Source organism: Pleurodeles waltl, chromosome 8 (genome assembly GCF_031143425.1).
Source record: "Pleurodeles waltl isolate 20211129_DDA chromosome 8, aPleWal1.hap1.20221129, whole genome shotgun sequence".
NCBI lineage: Eukaryota > Metazoa > Chordata > Amphibia > Caudata > Salamandridae > Pleurodeles > Pleurodeles waltl.
Window position 1 is genome coordinate 870,196,637 of NC_090447.1, and position 21,363 is coordinate 870,217,999.

A 21,363-nucleotide genomic window follows, 5' to 3' on the forward strand; every position below is an offset into this window, starting at 1 on the left:
ATAAGGGAGATTCTGAACTCATCTCCCAATCTGACGTTTGGAATATTTTCCAGCATCACCTTTTCTGCCCAGGTTTTGGTTGGTGGCGACACTGATTAGTTTTAGGACAGGCCTACTTTATGAGCAATGTAAATTAAGTACCATGGCCTCAGGTAAACAAGACCTTCAAATTTAAGTTTTATTAATGAGTGTTAAAGCTCAAGAACATTATTGATTGTGTTTGAAACAATGATTGCATACATCCAAATACTAAATGTGATCACCTATGGTGCACTGCAATGCCTCATCAGGGTAGTAAACGCTATAGAAATGCAATTATAATACAATAAAGTACACCTTTCCATAAGGTTAACTTTAGATGATCACAAGTGTATTTTTGTGCGAGAGTGGAATGTAAGAGGGATGATGGGTGTAGAGAAATTACAAGGATAGGCCATTAACCACTTCTTCCCATTTCTGCTTCCTTAGTTCCCGGGACTCTGCAAACGAAATATACAAAGTTTTCCATCCCAATAGATAGGTAATAGCACCACATTGCGTTGTGGAAGTAGGGTAAGGCCTTACCTACTAGCATCTTCTCTGAAATGGTAGAATGTGCTCAGATTGGTTTTGAAATTCTGAACTTTGATGATGCAGTGGCACCAATCTGTGGTGGGTTACTGTCCATCCAACAGGCAAAGGACATACGAAACACACCTCAAAAACCTACATTTATACAGAATTTTGTGGACAATATGATGGTGCTTCCTGAATACCGATTAGCTTGCTGGTCAAGTCCTCAAAGCTAGGGCTAATACTGAGGTCCCTCTAAAATTCTGCTGACTTGCAATAATGTTATCTTTGTGGTTCTGTAAAAAACACAAGTCAGCCCAAGACGTGAACACAAAAACAATAAGAAACTCTTTCTACCAGTGGCTAGAGAATGGAGGTTGGCTGCCCAAGAACCACCCTTCTACAAGTCAGATGTGATGACTGCGGACCATGTCTGGACTGTACACTTCCTCCCTATACCATTATGTGCTTGTTGCCTACTTCACCTCTGTTTGACTCAGACCCAACCCTAGATTTTTCTCAGTGCCTACTAGCATTTGGCTGGGAAGTCCAAGCATGGGTCAATCACCAGCCACAGTGACCTGAGTGTTGTGTTGTGTTTTCCTAAGCAAAATGTTTCGTCTATTGACTTGTTTAGCAGCCAACCAGCACCTTGCTGATTCTGCTTGCTGGATCCAGAAATTTCAAAGAGCTTGGACCAATGACTTCCTTGTACCTTTGAGCTCAAAAGCAACTGCCCCTAAATGCCCCCTTTTAGTACACAGATCTAACCCCAATTGAATGTAATCATTGGCCCAGTGCTGCTAGAGCACTCAGGTAATTTGTTATCAATTTCTCAAGGTATTGGCAATCATAACCATAAACTGGCAGAGAAAATAAATATTCCTCTCCTGTAAATCTTAAATAAGTCTTAAATGTGAGTATTGAGATATATGATTTGACCAAGATACAATCTGGTTTTCTTCCCACACGAGGATCACTTCTTTTATCCTTTATAGAATGTGGAAGGCACCTACTTCAGCAGTTATCAAGGATTGTAACATTATCATAGGAATAGACACGACTGAGTGCCACATGTACAAACCATTTTTCTAGTCGCAAATGGGCGAATTTGCAGAATCGGCTAGTTTGCGACTAGAAACATGCTTTTTAAAATGTACAAAGCCTACAATGTAACTTGTTACTGAATCACAATTGGGGCTTTGCGATTCGGTACTAGGAACGGGCGTTTTCAGGGCATCCCTTCCTAATACCGAATCTGAATTGTATGTATGATTGTTTTGTGACTTTGAATGCAGTCGCAAAACAATTGCAGTGAAAACCAGTTTCAAATTGGTGTTAACCCATTTGCAAATTGGAAGGAGTCCCTGTAGGAAGTTGGCTCTGTATGCACTATTTCAAAGTAAGGAATAGTATGCACAGAGTCCAAGGGTTCCCCTTAGAGGTAAGATAGTGGCAAAAAGAGATAATACTAATGCTCTATTTTGTGGTAGTGTGGTCGAGCAGTAGGCTTATCAAAGGAGTAGTGTTAAGCATTTGTTGTACATGCACAAGCAATAAATGAGGAACACACACTCAATGACAATTCCAGGCCAATAGGTTTTTGTATAGAAAAATATATTTTCTTAGTTTATTTTAAGAACCACAGGTTCAAGATTTACATGTAATACTTCAAATGAAAAGTATTGCAGGTAGGTACTTTAGGAACTTTGAATTAGCAAAATAGCATATACAGTTTTCACATAAATCACATATAGCTATTTTAAAACTAGACAGTGCAATTTTCAACAGTTCCTGGGGGGAGTAAGAGTTTGTTAGTTTTTGCAGGTAAGTAAACCACCTACGGGGTTCAAGTTTGGGTCCAAGGTAGCCCACCGTTGGGGGTTCAGAGCAACCCCAAAGTTACCACACCAGCAGCTCAGGGCCGGTCAGGTGCAAAGGTCAAAGTGGTGCCCAAAACGCATGGGCTTCAATGGAGAAGGGGGTGCCCCGGTTCCAGTCTGCCAGCAGGTAACCCGCGTCTTCGGAGGGCAGACCAGGGGGCTTTTGTAGGGCACCGGGGGGGACACAAGTCCACACAGAAAGTACACCCTCAGCAGCACGGGGCGGCCGGGTGCAGTGTGCAAACACGCGTTGGGTTTCAATGGGAGACCAAGGGGTCTCTTCAGCGATGCAGGCAGGCAAGGGGGGGGGGGTTCTCGGGGTAGCCACAACCTGGGCAAGGGAGAGGGCCACCTGGGGGTCGCTCCTGCACTGGAGGTCAGATCCTTCAGGCCCTGGGGGCTGCGGGTGCAGAGTCTTTACCAGGCGTCGGATCTTAGAAGCAGGCAGTCGCGGTCAGGGGGAGCCTCGGGATTCCCTCTGCAGGCGTCGCTGTGGGGGCTCAGGGGGGCAACTCTGGCTACTCACGGTCTCGCAGTCGCCCGGGAGTCCTCCCTGAAGTGATTGTTCTCCACAAGTCGAGCCGGGGGCGTCGGATGCAGAGTGTCAAGTCTCACACTTCCGGCGGGAAACGCAAGTTGTTTCAAAGTTGCTTCTTTGTTTCAAAGTGGCTTCCTTAGTGAACAGGGCCGCTGTCCTCGGGAGTTCTTGGTCCTTCTAGATGCAGGGCAGTCCTCTGAGGATTTAGAGGTCGCTGGTCCCTGGGGAGAGCGTCGCTGGAGCAGTGTCTTTAGAAAGGGGGAGACAGACCGGTAGAGCTGGGGCCAAAGCAGTTGGTGTCTCCGTCTTCTCTGCAGGGTTTTTCAGCTTAGCAGTCCTCTTCTTCTTAGGTTGCAGGAATCTGAGTTCCTAGGTTCTGGGGAGCCCTTAAATACTAAATTTAAGGGTGTGTTTAGGTATGGGGTGTTAGTAGCAAATGGCTACTAGCCCTGAGGTTGGGTACACCTTCTTTGTGCCACCTCCCTGAGGGGAGGGGGGCACATCCCTAATCCTATTGGGGGAATCCTCCATCTGCAAGATGGAGGATTTCTAAAAGTTAGAGTCACCTCAGCTCAGGACACCTTAGGGGCTGTCCTGACTGGCCAGTGACTCCTCCTTGTTTTTCTCATTATCTCCTCCGACCTTGCCGCCAAAAGTGGGGCCGTGGCCGGAGGGGGCGGGCAACTCCACTAGCTGGAGTGCCCTGTGGGGCTGTAACAAAGGGGGTGAGCCTTTGAGGCTCACCGCCAGGTGTTTCAGTTCCTGCAGGGGGAGGTGTGAAGCACCTCCACCCAGTACAGGCTTTGTTACTAGCCACAGAGTGACATAGGCACTCTTCCCATGTGGCCAGCAACATGTCTGGTGTGTGGCAGGCTGCTAGAACTAGTCAGCCTACACGGATAGTCGGTTAAGGTTTCAGGGGGCACCTCTAAGGTGCCCTCTGGGGTGTATGTTACAATAAAATGTACACTGGCATCAGTGTGCATTTATTGTGCTGAGAAGTTTGATACCAAACTTCACAGTTTTCAGTGTAGCCATTATGGTGCTGTGGAGTTCGTGCATGACAGACTCCCAGACGATATACTCTTATGGCTACCCTGCACTTACAATGTCTAAGGTTTTGCTTAGACACTGTAGGGGCACAGTGCTCATGCACTTGTGCCCTCACCTATGGTATAGTGCACCCTGCCTTAGGGCTGTAAGGCCTTCTAGAGGGGTGACTTATCTATACTGCATAGGCAATGTGAGGTTGGCATGGCACCCTGAGGGGAGTGCCATGTCGACTTAGTTGTTTTGTCCTCACTAACACACACAAGCTGGCAAGCAGTGTGTCTGGGATGAGGGAGGGGTCCCCAGGGTGGTATAAGACATGCTGCATCCCTTAGAGACCTTCCCTGGCATCAGGGCCCTTGGTACCAGGGGTACCAGTTACAAGGGACTTACCTGGATGCCAGGGTGTGCCAATTGTGGAAACAAAAGTACAGGTTAGGGAAAGAACACTGGTGCTGGGGCCTGGTTAGCAGGCCTCAGCACACTTTCAAATCAAAACTTAGCATCAGCAAAGGCAAAAAGTCAGGGGGTAACCATGCCAAGGAGGCATTTCCTTACAGTCCCCACAGGAAATATTTTTTTAGAGTAGGTAATGGTCCCGTGGACCTCTGCCTACTCTGGAAAAATGAAAAGAAAACTTTTCACTTTTTTGTTTACAATCCATACCATTTTCCTTCAAGGAAAAAAGGCTGGATGTAAAAAAAAAACTGCTTATTTTAAAAAGCAGTCACAGGTATGGTGGTCTGCTGTCCCCAGCAGGCCGCCATCCCTTGAGTGCGACCAATCGCAATGGGGTCGCAAATTGCAACCTACCTCATGAATATTGATGAGGTAGATTATTTGCGACCCCATTGGGAATCACAAACAGTGTACTTAAAACTGTTGTACATTTTGTTTTGCGACTCGCAATTTGCGATTCCCAAACGGATCACAAATTGCAAATCGCAAACCAAAATGTCATACATCTGACTCTTAGTGAATATAACATAACAAGGAGGAAATGTACTTTGGTTTTATGTGTCTTGCAACACTATGATATGATATCTATTCTTCAGTAATATATTTATTTAAATATTACATTTTTTATACATTCACATTTAGAACAATAGCCCAACGTCTGTTCGCTCATGCAAATAATGCTTAGACTTTCTCAATACATAGGCTGTGCGATTATTTGACAAAAATCAAATAAAATAATGAATCAGATCACATCTACTTGGATGTATAGTTGCAGTATTAAACATTGTGGGCCCGATTCACCAAGGTAAACTTCAACTTTTTGTTAGACCTGACATCCTTAGGGACCACATTTTTTTGCCTGTCTCCTCCTATTTTTCTGACCATCTTTTTGTTGGCCTTAGGACTCTGAACACTTTACTACTGCTAACCAGTGCTAAAGTGCATGTGCTTCTTCCCTAAAACATGGTAACATTTTTGTATTCACAATTGGCATATTTAATTTGCATGCAAGTCTCCTGTAAAGTGGTATAGCATATATCCAGGGCTTGTAAATCGAATGCTACTAGTGGGCCTGCAGAACTGATTGTGTCACCCACTTAAGTAGCCCTGTAAACATGTCTCAGGCATGTCACTACAGAGGCTGTGTGTGCAGTCTCACTGCCACCCCAATTTGTCATTTAAAACATCCTCTAAAGCTTAAAACTCCCCTTTTCTTACATATACGTCACCCCTAAAGTATGCCCTAGGTAGCCCTTAGGGCATGGTGCCATGTAAGCAAAAAGCATAACATATACTTTCACGTATTCTTGTCCTGGTAATGGAAAACTACAACTACAACTCTTCTCACAGGCCAGCATTGGAAATTCCTTATAATACTTTTAAGCTGTAATTCTTGATCTGAGAGGAGTAGCTGCATCATGTTTAGTGCCACTTGAATGGTAATAATAAATCATCTTTATTGGTAGGGTCAGATTTATTATTACTATTTTAGAAAAGCCACCTTTTTTAAAAATTGGGCATTTTTCTGCACTCACTGCCCTGTGTGCCCCCAGCCTATCTCATATACACATCTGGCTTGGGCTAGGTGGCAGCTACACTTGTATATTCGATTCAGATACCCACAATACAGGATACTCAGCTACATCTGCATTCATCTGCATACTGATGGGTCTTCCTGAGGAAGAGGTTGAAAAGAGCTCCACTTACATCTCAAAGGGTAGTGGCCGGAGTCCTCACAAAGGGGATGATTACCTCCCATTGTTAGTCTGGAGCGGAGGCTGACCTGAAAAGGGGAACTGTGCACTTCACAAGAACTCTTTGAAGTCACTCCCCACATCAAAGGCACTTTTCAGGACTGGGTCCACTAAAAACGGTACACTTCTGGACCCAACTAAATGCTGCTGGAGTAAGGACTCCTGTGTGCCAGGATTGCCACTCTGACAGGACTGACTGCTTCCAGGAACTGCTGCCCTGCTTTGCTGTGCCACCCTGCTGCCTGCTGATCTCTGTCCGGTAGCACAAGACTCATTCACCAAACCCAGAGTGACTCCGAGCACTTTCTGCTTTCCGTTGCCACTCGCTACTTCGAATCACCCCGAGTGGCTTGTCCAAACTCCGCCACTTGCATCTTTTATCACCCGGATCGGCCCTGCTGAACCTTTGCCGCCCACGACTTCAAATCACACCGAGCGGCTTTACCAAACTCTGCCGCCTGCAACCTTGATCAACCAGAGTGGCACTTCTGAACCTTTGCCACTCATTACTTCAAATCAACCTGAGTGGCTTTGCCAAATTTTGCCGGGTGCAAGTTTCGATCACCCAAAGTGGCTGCTGCCCGTATTCAACCCTGAGAGGCATTGCTAAACCCAGCTGCCGCACCGTACCCCAGCGGTCCCCACCTGCTTCCCTGGTGACCGCCCCTGGGAATCAACCATCTGCTCCCCAACATGAGCGCAGCAAAGGACATTCCCGTAGTATGTGGAATCAACGCACATTTGTGCCGAGGTCCCCCCAGAACCACCTCTTTGATAGCATTGATTATCAACCTTGCTTTATTTTTGAGTCTGCAAAGCAAATATTTAACCAGTTACTAATTGGATCTGTACAATGTTGACTTTAAAATAACCAGATAAATAAGCTTTATTTTCCTACATCCATGTGGGGTCTCCTTTTGTGGTGTACCTCCTGTTATTATTGCGAGTGTGCTGCACAAATACTTTACCCATTGCCTTCTAATATAGGCATATAAGCTACCAGAGGGTGAGCACATGCTAATTTATGTTGTGTAAGCGACTTGCCCTGACTAGGATTGTGGTCCCTCCTTGCACAGGGTGCATACCTCTGCCAAGTAGAGTCCCAATTTCTAACACTTTTTGTATAAACATAGACCAAAAGTCTAAGTTTGTGAATTTCAGTATTCACAAAGTGCATTTACGAGTAGTATCTTTATGTCCACACTCAGGGCAGAGATTCCAATCTGACTGCGGAGTGTACTCTCTGCACCTAGAGTGTACTCTCTGCACCTGAAGTGTACTCTCCGCATCAGAAGTGTATTCTCCGCACTCAAGCATATCTTCACCCCGAGTGAGGACAGTACACTCTGCACCTGGAGTGGAATCTCCGCCCTGAGTGTGGACGTAAAGATACTACTCATAAATGCCATTTGTGAATACCAAAAGTTGGAAACTTAGACTTTTGGTCTAAGTTAGACCAAAAGTTTAGGTTTACCTTTGTGAATTGGGCCCACTATTCTTATGTAGTAATTGTACTTTGTAGTGCCTCAAAGGAGATATTTTGAGTTGTTCTTTTTTCTGATGTGCAGTGAACATCACATGTGCAGTACTAGTCCTCCACCACTAACGTAAAGGGCATAATACATGGTAAACCAACTTATTCCCAAAATCTAGGTGCAGGCAGCAAACAAACAAACCTATAACTGTAGGAGGTAGATTTTTTTCTATGTTTAAGGCATTATCTCCATAATTATGTAACAAAACCAGTGTTTGTACAGTGGTACCAAACAGTTTGAAAGGAGAGTATGCTTTCATATTACCCAACTGTTTGGCCATTTCCTCTTGTGTTTATAATACACAGACATTCTTCAAACCCAGGCGGTAAAGCATTTAGGGGCCTATTATCAAACTGCATTTTGTAGTACATTTTGCAGTATTACAAAATGTACTACATAATGCTATTTACAAACCTATGTGCAGTTTACGCCTCCGACTCGTCTATCTATTTCTGTGTGGAGATCTCTGCCCGATTTTGGAGTGAACACTTAAGTATATGTTTTAGTAGTAAATGTGGGACATGCTGGAAAGACGCTGGAAAATAGGAAATGCTTACTACTAATGTGGAGAGGAATAGGGAGGAGTAAGTAAGTGTTAAGTGAGGGTTAGAGAGAGGTTGAGGAAGGGAAGTGTAGCTACATTCAAAAGAGTAAGCCCACTGCTATTAATCAACTGCACTTCTAAAGTTACTACAGCCAAAAAAAAGACCCAAGACAGTAGTAATTTATTCCAGCTCAAAGACGGAGTAAGTCCACCATCACACATAGCAAACCACTACTACTCCAACACCAATGGGGATATGAAAACAGAATAAAAACACATAGGAGGTCATGTTAAAATTTATTATTTAAAATAGTTCAACATATAAATAATTATAATTTCATTTTTATGAAAAATCTAACAAATGCACATATTTGTATTTAATTCTAAAATATTTTGATTACCTTTTTCAAATGTACAATTAATATAAAATAAATTATATTAAGTCTAATTAAATTACTTTCAAGTAATTTGATTGACTTCCTTTAATAACTATTACTGCATAGTCCTTAGTTCTACATGTAAAATAAATATATGAAATTAGTTTTCACTAATATACAAAAAATAATTTACATTAATATTTAACATTCAAATAGTTTTACAAAATGTATCCAACTTTAATAAACTGTTTTATGTTTCCCTATACTTTACCATTGGAAGATTCTGCTATCTAGCAAAGATCTCCACATAGTAAACAAAACGTTCTCTATAGTTTGCCATAGGGAGAGCTCTGCAGGCCGGTAGGAGACCTCCGCATAGAAAAGTATTTGGAAAAGTTCCCTATACTTTACCTTATTAATGTTACATTCATTACAAAAAGCTGTTAAAATATGTTATAATTAAATAATAAATATGTGTATTTTATTATATGTGTTTAACATTAAATTGTATTCAATCTTATTTTAAACTACTTTAAATAATTGATTTTAATTTGACATTATTTCCTATAGGGCGTTCCTTTAAGTTACTGTCTCTGTTATTTTCTATGTGAGGGTGTTGCAGTCTCAGTTCCTGGCCATGTGCGGCGATAAAGTTAGAGCTCTTTATTTTTGGCAGTAGTAACTCATGTTTGTAAATTTAGACCACCCCATTTTAGGGGCTATAGACATGCAAGCCTATATTTTTCAGTAACTTTACACTTGGATTTTGGGGATAGCCAAAAGTAGTAAAGGTACTCAACAGTGTAGAGTAAATTACACATGTAAATTATTCACAAGTGTAAGTTACCTTTATGAATAGCCCCGTCAGTTTTTAGTGGGTTAAATTTCAATTAATGTTAAGATAGACCTGCTTCACTTGTAGGCAAACTTTCCAATATTGCTTCTCCTTTTTTAGGTTTGCCTGCACAGTGCTTGCGCTGTGCTTGTGAAATCTATTGTGTTTAACATCAATCTTACAAAGGGCTTACATCCTACCCTTGCCTTTCATTGGTTAGTGCAGTTGCCACCTACCTTTCCTCCGTTTTTATTGGCTGTAGCATACTATTTCCTGTTGTTCCTCCAATGTGTTTCACTTCGTGTCCCAGGGTCCAAGTACTTTTTCAGGAGCTTTGTGAGACTTTTTGAAAGCTTTTGCCAGCACAGCGCTTGTGCTGTGCTTGCTTTTTCAACTGCTGGCATCTCTGTTAGAAGGTCTAACAGTTTTTATTCACCATCCAGGCCCATCATGTGTCTTTCATTTGTTTTTCTTCCTTTTTGATTAATTCTGAGCTGCAACTTTAATTTTTCTTCTACAAAGCTTGGAAAGCATCATTCTACAAGCCTTGCTTTCAGCCCTGAGCCTCACCCCCAGGTTTTGCATGCAGAAGCACTGCCACAGAGACATCCATCAATCTTTCATTTCTCCCATAACTTTTTAAAAATATTTTGCCTGCACAGCGCTTGTTTTACAATGTGTTTCTAGCATTTAGTTTTGAGTACTCGGCAAAAAAAAATGAAAGTACATGAAGAAATTATCTGTGACACCAAAAAAGAGTACATTGTTGTGTCAGAGAACATTTGCCATGGCTGGGGTTATGCTTTCCACTAGGGCTCCCAGGATCATGGGCTTGCTATTTAACAAGCATGTGTCACCTTCCAAATAAGTACAAACAGGAGTGTACTGTTTGTATTTGCTACAGGGTGACAGTGTGAGGACGGGTCTAGCAGTGGTACCGCCCAGGACCCAAGGCACCTGTAATCTGCCTACTCCTTTGTCATTGGGAATTAATTAACCAGCAGAAATTAAGAGATAGGACAGACCCTACGTGAACAAACAGCCTTTAACACCTTTCAACATACACAAAAGCCTGCGTCTGTTATTGCATCTCACCGTAATGTGGTGATTGTGCTAATCACGCTCAGAAAACAATAATCATAATCAGTACACACACAGAGTTCACCAAGAATGCTCTGGATGAGAGGACTCAGTTTATTGTAAATATGTGACCTTTAAAGACCACACAGATCTCCGGCGTCCTGCATTAACCCACAGGGCAATCCTGAACATTTTAAGAATTCTGGCTTAGTTTGGTTTAGGCTGTCTAGAGTGAGTTCGTCCTTCCCAAGGAGTAAAGTACTTTCTTCCCCACACTCCATAAGAGTGCATGTGTTTGTACTCTGTCATCTTCCTGCACTGAATTTCCTTTAATTGACTGATTTAGAATTTAGCCACATTTATGGAGCTCACACTCGACCCGAAGGGACTGGAGTGCTTTACATGAGCACCACTTACATTACACAGGAACACTTAAAAAGCACTCCATAAGAGTGCATCTGCAACCATCTTCTTCCATCCATGGCCTGTTAACTCACCGCCCACCACCACCGCTGTTCTTTTGAACGATCCCCCCTGCTTTTAACTCACCGCATCCTCCTCCCTGGTCTATGTTGTTTTACCCACCTCCCTGCTTCAGCCACCTTCCGCAACCTCCTTTGTGTCCACTATCATCCACCCTCATGTCCCCCACCCTCCTTCCTCATGTCATTTTAACCTCCATTCAGGGCCTTTTATATTTATTAATTGTTGATGCTTTAATGTAGCACACACTCGACCCGAAGGTGTTGGAGTGCTTCACATGCACAACACCTACATTACACCGGGACACTTTCATTTTGAGATATTTTGTTTTTATTGGGAAATTCCGTTAATTGCCCAGAATCACAGGATGTTTAGCAGGCGGCAAGACACGAACTTCGCTGGTATGTAACATGCTAAGTGGCACATTATACACCTTACGTTAGCGGGATGGGCCCAGCCGTGTCCCGCCTCCGGGATCCAGTAGCGCCATGATTTTCTCCCAGGTTGACCTGGGCCAAGAGAGCAAAGCTCCGTACACCTATGTAAACACCAAGCTGGCATGCTCCAAAGTGTATTGGACTTTGCACAGCTGCTGCACCTGCATGCATATTGGTATCTCCTGCACTGTCATGCATAAGGACATCTCTTGCACTGGCATGCATAAGCACATTTCTTGTACAGGTCTGTATTTTTGCATCTCATGTGCTTTTCTGCATATAACAGCTTATTATTGATCATATAGGTGAAACATGTTGCATTTACCAATGCTTGCCCTTTTTTTAGTTTTGTGTATGTTTTGGGAATGTACGGTGCAGTATTGTGCCACACGGTAAGGTATGTCAACATTAAAACGCTTACATAAATTATAGTCATCTTACCATAATAAACCATGTTATGAGTGCTGCATTTCTGACATTTTTCAGGCTTTTTATGTCGATATCTGGTTGCATTTCGAGAAAGAACAGGAGGCACTCATTGATGATGTTTGATGACCAGCTTTGGGAACGATAAAAGAAATGAAGAATTTATTTTAACTTTTGTTCCGACTTCTGAAACGTATGTGTGTGAGACAATTCCTTTATTTATAATATGAGGGAGACACATTGATATTCAGCAGTTGCTAATCAGAAAAATCCAATAAATAAAAAATAAAAAAAGTAAATTATCTTTATGAACTTCCGAGACAATAGCATGTGGAATTGTGCATTTCATTGTACAGAATTAGAATCAACTGGGGAAGCCTATGGCAATTTTGTCAACCTTTAATAACCTTTTAAATGCTGACCATCACTAAATGGTCAAATCAGACACTAACCATTTCAATAATTATAGTGAAAACTAATTGTGTATACTGTTTCCTATGTGATTACCTCTCTTGCCACCGAATGCAGATTAACAGCATCTTAAATGATATCCCTAATCATCAGTCTCTGTCCTTCAGCTCGGCGCTGATACTCTCTAATCCAAAAAAACAAAATCCTCCTGTTTTCGTAATTTTTCTTAATACAAGTAGCAAGCAAATCAAGTACTTTTGGCCTTCTTAAGTGATACATAAATACTATTCGGGTTATTGAGTTGCAAAATTCCTTCTCCATTACTCTTCCAATTAACTACCTCTATCCCCTTCCCGAAACCTAACTCTGTCCTTTTTCCTACCCGCTTCCAGTCTGAAGGTACCATCATTCTAGCGTGCTTGATTACCATTTATCATGTGTCTTAGTCCACATTATTACATTTTCTGTGTTTCTGCTGCACCCCACTTCCTGACTCCATGCCACTCCCTTTTGTCCCACCCATCCCACGCTCCTGTCACTTCTCCCTTCACCCACTGATGATGATTTCACACTTCTTGCCTCTGAGCTCCTCGCTTACAGGCTCATCTCCTCATTTATGAGAAATGGATTTATGGTAAACCCGTGACAAGTAGGTCAGCATCAGGAAGTACGGTAGCATGTGATGGCAACTAAGATGGACATCCTAAACAGTGATAAAATGTACTGGAAAATCTCATGCAAGTTTCAGTTGCATCGCATCACTTGGAATACTTTTGTTTTTTATTTTCTAAAGCTGAAGACCACTAAGTCTATCACCATTCTTCTGAAGCTCCATCAAGATGCAGCAATTTAATAGGTAGCAGGCCATGGAGATAAATAAATTGAGGTATCTTGGCAACTAGGGTGTGTTTCATATATTCCTGGTGGGAGTATAGCACACGATAATTATAATATTCTGAAAGTAATGTCAGAAATTGATGATACTACCCGGCCCTCAGAGGCTGCACATGTGGGAGAGGGTGAGCAGGGCTGGATATATATGTGCGACTGCGAAGATGGGAAAGCCCGGTGAGAGGATGCGAGATACACAACTTGCAGACAGCCCCAGCAGGATCTCCCCCTCTATCATCTGAGAGTATTTTTTGGAATACACAAATGGAACCAGAGGCTTTCAGCAGATAAGGTTGTGACTACACAAGCAGTCCCCCACCAAGGATCCCCCAGTTACAAGGGAGAGGGTTGATTGTGGGTAGATTTCACCACCATGATACCATACATTCCCGCCCCCATTCTATATTTGATAAATGGAATCGAACACACACTGACCTGCTGCTGCCACAATTGCTCACCATTATCTGTTCAGCAATATTTGAAATGTTCGAACGTTTCCTTAAAAACTCTGATGATCATACTTTTGATGGTATTATGTGGCTGCGACACACATGGGGGAAAACAAGGACGCAGGCCAAAGAAGCCCCCTGGGAAAGGCCTAGAAGACCCATGGATTGAATATTGCACTGTCTACTTGACATGACTGGATGTTTTCACTGAGCTCTACTATTATGATTCTGGTCCAATTCTACTGTAATTACTAAAACTAGTTGTACGATCACTGAATAACAACAAGTTTAAATAAGAATGACACTGATATTTGACAATATAAGAAACAAAGGTCCATATTGATACTTTTTCAGCACCGCATTTGCGTCATTTTTTGATGCAAAAGCGGTGCAAACTTACAAAATATTGGCCCTTTTTTATACTTTTTGCTGCAAAACTGCACTAACTCAGTTTTGCACCAAGAAGTTTAGCACCGGCTTGCACCATTTCTGTGCACCAGCCAGGCACCATATTTATGGAATGATGCAAGCCGGTGCAAAGGGTAGGCTAGAGTAAAAAAAAAAAAGACTTTAGTCGGGTGGGGCTGGCGGTTTAGAAGAAGGGGGTTTAGCACCAAAAAATGACTTTAGGCAGGTTAGAGTTTTTTTAAAAATGACTCTAACCGGATTAGCGTCATTTTATGGTGCTAAACCTACCATGCCACATGACTCCTGCCTTAAAAAAAGGCAGGAGTCATGCTCACCACCCCAATGGCCAGTATAGAGGACAAGGGTCCCCTGGGCATGGCCACTGCACCCTGTGCCATGTATGGGGGCCATTTCAGGCCCCCCTATGGCACTTTAAAAAATAAAATGCAATCTTACCTGTACTTACCTGGGATGGGGTCCCCCATCCTCCGCAGTCCCTCTGGTGTGGGTGGGGGTGCCCATGGGGCCTGGGGAGGGCACCTGTGGGCTTATTCACAGCAGTTTGGGCTGGACTGTTCCCAGGGGGAACAGGGTCAAGACTGATTTGTATATGGCTGGGTCCAAACTGGAAAGGCATGGGTAGCAAAAAGACAATGGATTTAGGTCCAGATCTCAGTACTGGGGATGAATGTTTGACATTGTTCAGCATTCTGTCTATCACTTGTTCTTTTTGCATTTGCTGCTCCAAGTGGTAAGGGTATGCCCAGACGTGGGTCCCTTGCTTCCCATGCAACTGGCGTCAAGCTAGCCTGGCTAATGAAGGGTGATACCCTGACACAAGTCCTAGGATGCTTGTTTCCAGTCCAGGGAGGACCTGGCTTGGCAGTTCGGGCTCGACTGTTCCCATGGGGAACAGGGTCAAGACTGAATTTCATATGGCTGGGTCCAAACTGGAAAGGCATGGGTGGCAAAAAAACGATGAATTTAGGCCCAGATCTCTGTACTGGGGGTGAATGTTTGACATTGTTCAGCATTCCGTCCATCACTTGTTCTTTTTGCATTTGCTGCCCCAAGTGGAAAGGGTATGCCCAGACGTGGGATCCTTGCACCCCCTTGCCACTGGAGTCAAGCTAGCCTGGCTGATGAAGGGTGATACACTGAAACCGGTCCTAGGATGCTTGTTTCCAGTCTAGGGAGGACCTGGCTTGACAGTTTGGGCTGGACTGTTCCCATGGGGAACGGGGTCAAGACTGAATTTCATATGGCTGGGTCCAAACTGGAAAGGCATGGGTGGCAAAAAAACGATGGATTTAGGCCCAGATCTCTGTACTGGGGTGAATGTTTGACATTGTTCAGCATTTCGTCCATCACTTGTTCTTTTTGCAGTTGCTTATGTTTCTACAACATGGAGACTGGTATTTTACTTCACCATTCTGTAACTGCATGGTGAGGAAAATGGGTAATTAAAAGTCTTGTGGAGTTTTAGAGAGTGGCTAACGAAAATGCTAAATTAATGGCTGTAGGTTGTAAAATGTTTTGTAACTCACATTTACATTGTAAATTCACTAAACAAACATTGCAAAACATATGAGCCGCTAGGTAGGTACAAATGAAGCATGTTGTTTTTTTGGGGGTTTTTTGCAATACTGAAGTGTGCTGGAAGTAAAAAATTTAAAAGGGTCAAACTAAACCAAGCCACGTTATGTGTGTGAAATGCAAGTAATAAATATGCAATTAAAGCCGATTTCCACGTTATTGTTTTTTTGCCATTTATGTTTAGCAGTTAAACTGCTAGTTTGATGCAAAATACATGGTAATTTCAAGAGGCAATTTGAATAGAAAGTGTTCTCTTTGTAAACCGCATAGCCCAACACACCATGCTTTAGTCATATATTCGGGACGATGTGCTCTAAAATGCACCACTGGATACACACTGCTCCTCCACAACTCTCTTCCTGAAAGGGCACGGCTTATTGGCTATACTTGTTCTTTGTGTATGCACCACTGGATGCACACTGCTCCTCCACAACTCTCTTCCTGAAAGGGCATGGCTCATTGGCTATACTTGTTCTTTGTGTATGCACCACTGGATACACACTGCTCCTCCACAACTCTCTTCCTGAAAGGGCATGGCTCATTGGTTATACTTGTTCTTTGTGTAACAACTGTTTTTTTTTCACAATGCAATGAAGTCGCATTGATGGCAGTACCTGTACTCAAAATTGTACCAGCACCAGTAGATGTATTTAAGCAAATTCATGTTAGCCAATATGAACTCATATAGCTACAGCTTATATGGTTTCTACCGGTGCTGAAGTCTTATAGCTATATTCTCTATGGTTTCTATCAGTGCTATAATCTGTAGGCACACGGATAGACTGTCCCAAAGTAGAATGGAAAGTACATTTTTTACTGCCTTCTGGAGCTCTCAGTCTCAACTAAAGATCTTGCTTTAAGAATCTAAATAGGAGGGTGACCCTTATTAAAGACCATGGCACAAATGATTATCAGTATCACATAGTTATCATAAGAAATCAAACAAAATCCAAAGACAATGAGAAAGGGTTAGTTAGCTAAGTTGAATATTTTTTTCTCACACAGCATGTGAAATTCACATCACAACTCACAACATCCTTTTCATCAAATGACCCCCATTCTCATTTTCTGTACAAGAGTATAATGATCTTGTGCGCCACCCCCTTGTTACTATCCACTGTACTGTTACTTTGAGTCAGTGATTCTTAACCTGTGGTCCATGGACCCTGGGGCTCACAATGCCTGCTCAAGGGGGCCGCGTCTGCGTACTAAATTAAAAAGTATTTGCAGATTCATAAAGTATATACACATACAAAAGCAAAACTGAAAATTGAAAATTTTAATACGCTCTGTAACTGTCAAGAAACTGAAATAAGAGATAAAATAGAAAGCGGGTATCCTTATCTTGTTTAGTGGGAGCAGCGCAAGCATAGAAAACAGAATCTTGTAGAGATGACTGGTGGCCTTAACAGAAGCACTGGTATGCACCATCAAAAAGGGAGCATGCATTAGGAGCAGAAATATACCGTAGCCCAGCATAACACTTCATCGCTTAGAAATAAAAGTAGGTTTTGAAAAGCTCCCGAGGGGATCCACAGAAGTTAAAAGGTTAAGGACCGCTGCCCTAATCCATGCTTTGAATGTGGTAGGTGCAGCTCATGTCACATCCAAATTTACGTTCTGTCAGATATTTTTGGACAGAGAGCTACGTGGTCGGTATAGGTATATGAAACAGAATGAACTATGCAACCTATAAGTAGCGAGATTAGGCTCACATTATGAAATGTATGCACCGGAACGGCATCATGATACCATTTTTGCACTGCACCACAAGGAGTAGTTTGGGGGGTGAGCGTGGCTGGGGGGAAAGAAAAATGATTAATTTAATAAAATAAAAAACACTTACCTCGCCACTGCCGCCACCATCACTGCGCCGCTCCTCTTGCCTTCACTGCAGCCCCAGGCACAGGCTCCCAGCCTGCGCTCTGGCCAATCTGAACACTGCTGTCATGCAGTGTTCGGATTGATCGGAGCACCAAATGAGGGCACTCCCAGGTAGACTGGGAGCCTGTGCCTGCTCTCTCTATCCCGGCAACACAGTGCCGGGTTGGAGAGAACCTAGTGTGCATGTGTGTTTGGCCGGCCCAATATGGCCGGCCAAACATACATGCGCATTGAGGGGGAGTGCTGTGCACTCCACCTCAGTCCTTGTCATCGGCCGATGCCCCGCCCCTTTTCAAGAAAACAATCATAAACATAGTTTATGATTGTTTTCTAGTAAAGGTTGTGTAGATGCTGCTACTGGCGGGGGAGGGGAGGTTACGCTCCTCCGCCTTAGCGAAGGACCTTGCGCCTACTGCACCAGCACAAAAGGGGTCTATGTGCTGTTTTCTGGCGTCTTGGGCGCATATTTGAAAACAAAATATCTTTAAATTAATGGATGTTTTGCTGACAGCAGAGCTCAGAAACGAAGGGCAGTAATTGTCTTTTTGTTTCCAAGCTCTGCTATCAGAAAACTATGCATTAACGTGGAAGTATTTAGAGTAAATTATGTGCCCAAGGCACCAGAAAGGACCAGGCAGACTCCTGCTCTGGTGAAATTCAGAAAACTTCGCAAATACAAAAACATGTGTGACAAAACTGTAGGAGTACGGGAAAGGAATTACCCTGTTGTAGGAAGACCGAAAACTTGCGCATGTGTCCAAAAAGGACCAAGGAATTTACAAAAATTGTAAGGCAAGCCCTTACAGAGCAAACTATCATGCTTCATTATGAGGCTGCCACATTTGTCAGAAATGATTACAGTGAGGGATGGGCTCACTGATTACAGGGAGCGCTTTTGTACGGAAGCAGTGTAGAAAACGTCATCAAGTTGAGGCCCCTAGACAAACATACTTTTCTGATCACCGTGTTGCTAAGAAAAATTAACTTATCTGCTCAGATACAACCAGAAAACACGTGCATGGTCTGTATTTTCACTACATTACGATCCACTTGAACAATGTACATATAAAGCCATCAATGCACAGCCATAGTTAAAATTATTAACTTACCAAATAATGAATATAAGCATGACTTTAAAAAAGCGAATCTGAATGTCATTGCCCAGGCGCCTCTCATTCTCTGTGTAGATGCCTTGCCTTCCCTTTAACAGTGAAGCAACTGCAAAGCGCAAAACACACAGTTGTAATAGTTAGGGACACATGGCACAAATACGAAGTGTAAGAAAAAAGGGTTAAATATGCAGTATGAATCGGACATTTCTGAATGTATTAATTCGTGTAGTCATGCGAACCGATTGCCTTTGTGAAGTAAACACAGTATGAAGTTCATCTCTGAGACCACGTAATGATATTGATAACATCCCTGCATGCACGCTTCTACAGGGAGAAAATAGTGTGCGCACAACAGAAACGCGAAAGGAAATCAAAACGGTTATGCGCCATATTCACACATGTAAATATACATAAATATGTCTACTCAGATGTATATTAACTCCTACACCTAGGCGCAACTCTCCATCTTTTAGCTAGTTTTCATTTCCAAGTGGAGATTTCCACCTAGGTGTAGACACATGTCACCACCCACAAAAATGAGGAGGTGAAGCCTCATGCTACATAATTTACAAGTGCAAAGCTATTACAGTAACTTTTCATCTGTTGGATGGAGTCCCCCGCCACTGAGGTGGAGAACCTCCATCTGGAAAATTGAAGAGAAAATTATTGAAAAGTATTAATTAAAAAAAAAAGAAATTATCAGATCTTTTAACGTATAATGTAAATGAAAGTAATTTAAAATATGCATTATTAACTTGAAAAATATATATAAAAATGTTTCACCATATTAACTTCTCAAATTAAATGTTTATTAAATAATTAGAATGAGGTGGCATGATGGGCAAAAGAACGATGGGTTGGAGTGCTCCCCGAAAGATTGCCAGTGGTTAGACTTACTGCAAGCAATCCTTCCCTCACCTTTAGTGTGCTTGATGTACAGCCATAGGTGCCCACGGGTATGCCCAGACATGGTTCCCGTACTCATTGTGCCACTGGAACCAAGATACATCCAACTGAGGAGCCCCAGTCGGGAGGAGGCCGGTCTTGGGTTATTTTTCTTTCCTTGAAGTTTGAAATATTAATCTTGCTGCCAGATGTGACTTTTGGCAAACTCTCCTGCTCTGGAATCTCTTGGAATTTCTTATTATGTTTACTCTTTATTTCTGTCCCTCTCACAATGGCTACATTCTCAACTGTCTCTGTAGCACATCTCTCTTACTTGTCTTTCCCTCGGTCTCCCACTTCTCTCTTTCTCACCTTCCTATTGCTCTTTGATATCTGTCTCACATGTCTCTAAACAGAAGAATCTTTTTGCATGAGTTTCACCTGTGATGACGCAGAACTGATTTAGATTTTTGCACTTAAATGGCATGTTAATGTTAAGCCGCATTAACTCTAGCATACATTTTCTTTAAACATTTTTTATTAACAGCATGGTATTACAAATCTCAGCAAATAGGATCATACACCCGTGCACAGGACCCACACAGGGGTACTAATTGTTACAAAACTATAAGGCAAAATAGTCCAGACAATGACTTCTGTAGGTTCTGACAGTCGAGAAGAAGATGAAGCCGTGTGTGGGGAGGAAGTGCTCGACAGCAAGGAGAAGGGACAGCTGGGGGGGGGGGGTGACACTAATGACAGAGATAAAACACTCCTAGCAGCCGGTGAGGGCCAAGCATTGTAACGGGGTGTCAGGTAGGTCACGTATAGAGCAGGAGGGTAAGCACTAGGGTTGTGCATTGTAAGCCGTATCATCAGCCAATCAGGGGCTCAACAGAACAGTCTTCCTCAGCAGGTGCAACTTCAGTGATTGATATCAGTCATCTTGCTTCATCTATTTGGCGGCAGTCCTGGAAAACAGTGTCCCACGTGGTCTGGGCTACATAGTCCTTTCCGCATTTCAAAGGCAGCCCATTTAGATAGTTCCCTATTCCATTCCGGGTGGAGCCCCTGGGATATTTGCAAAGCATAGTAACCTGACACTGTGCAAGAATCACAGCAAAGTCAGCAAATTACAAGGTGATCAAGTTTCGCTCTGGGTGTCAGCAACATGCCCAACAGACAAGTTGCTAGGGAGCAGGCTATAGAACGCCCCATACCATAGTTGATAACATTCACCACTCTCTCCCAGTAAGGAGGAAGAGCTGTGCTTTACCATACTTCTTGAAGAAGTCTGTATCTATCTCTTGACAGTGGGACATTCCACCTTCATCCCCAGAAACATAAGATTAATGATTATGGGTGTGAGATGTGCTCTATGGATATAGTAAATTTAGATAAGACAGAAACAGGCATTTCAAAAGATGCATGGTGTGTCAATCAATCAATCAATCAATCAGTTAATTTGTAAAGCGCACTACATACCAGTGAGGGTTTCAAGGCGCTGGGGGGGGTGCTGCTACTGCTCAAAGAGCCACGTTTTGAGTAGTTTTCTGAAGAAAAGGAGGTCCTGGGTCTGTCGTAGATCCGGCGGGAGGGTGTTCCAGGTCTTGGCTGCGAGGTACGAGAATGATCTGCCGCCGGAGGATTTGCTTCAGATGCGGGGGACGGAGGCGAGGGCAAGGTTAGCGGAGCAGAGATGTCGGGTGGGGGTGTAGAAGTTGAGTCTGTTGTTCAGGTATGATGGTCCGGTGTTGTGGAGTGCCTTGTGTGC

The 21,363-nt window shown here is 43.0% G+C and overlaps 1 protein-coding gene across 2 annotated transcripts in view; it reads right to left on the bottom strand.

Annotated features, from left to right (window-relative positions):
* GPR143 (G protein-coupled receptor 143) overlaps positions 1 to 21,363 on the bottom strand; it is a 362,560-nt gene that overhangs the window by 204,595 nt on the left and 136,602 nt on the right. For both annotated transcript variants that reach the window (XM_069205143.1, XM_069205144.1), the window contains exons 6-7: positions 18,702 to 18,810; positions 11,969 to 12,086 (exon numbers count right to left, since the gene is read on the bottom strand). In XM_069205143.1, the coding sequence (XP_069061244.1) occupies positions 11,969 to 12,086; positions 18,702 to 18,810 (227 nt within the window). The remainder of the gene's footprint in view (positions 1 to 11,968; positions 12,087 to 18,701; positions 18,811 to 21,363) is intronic.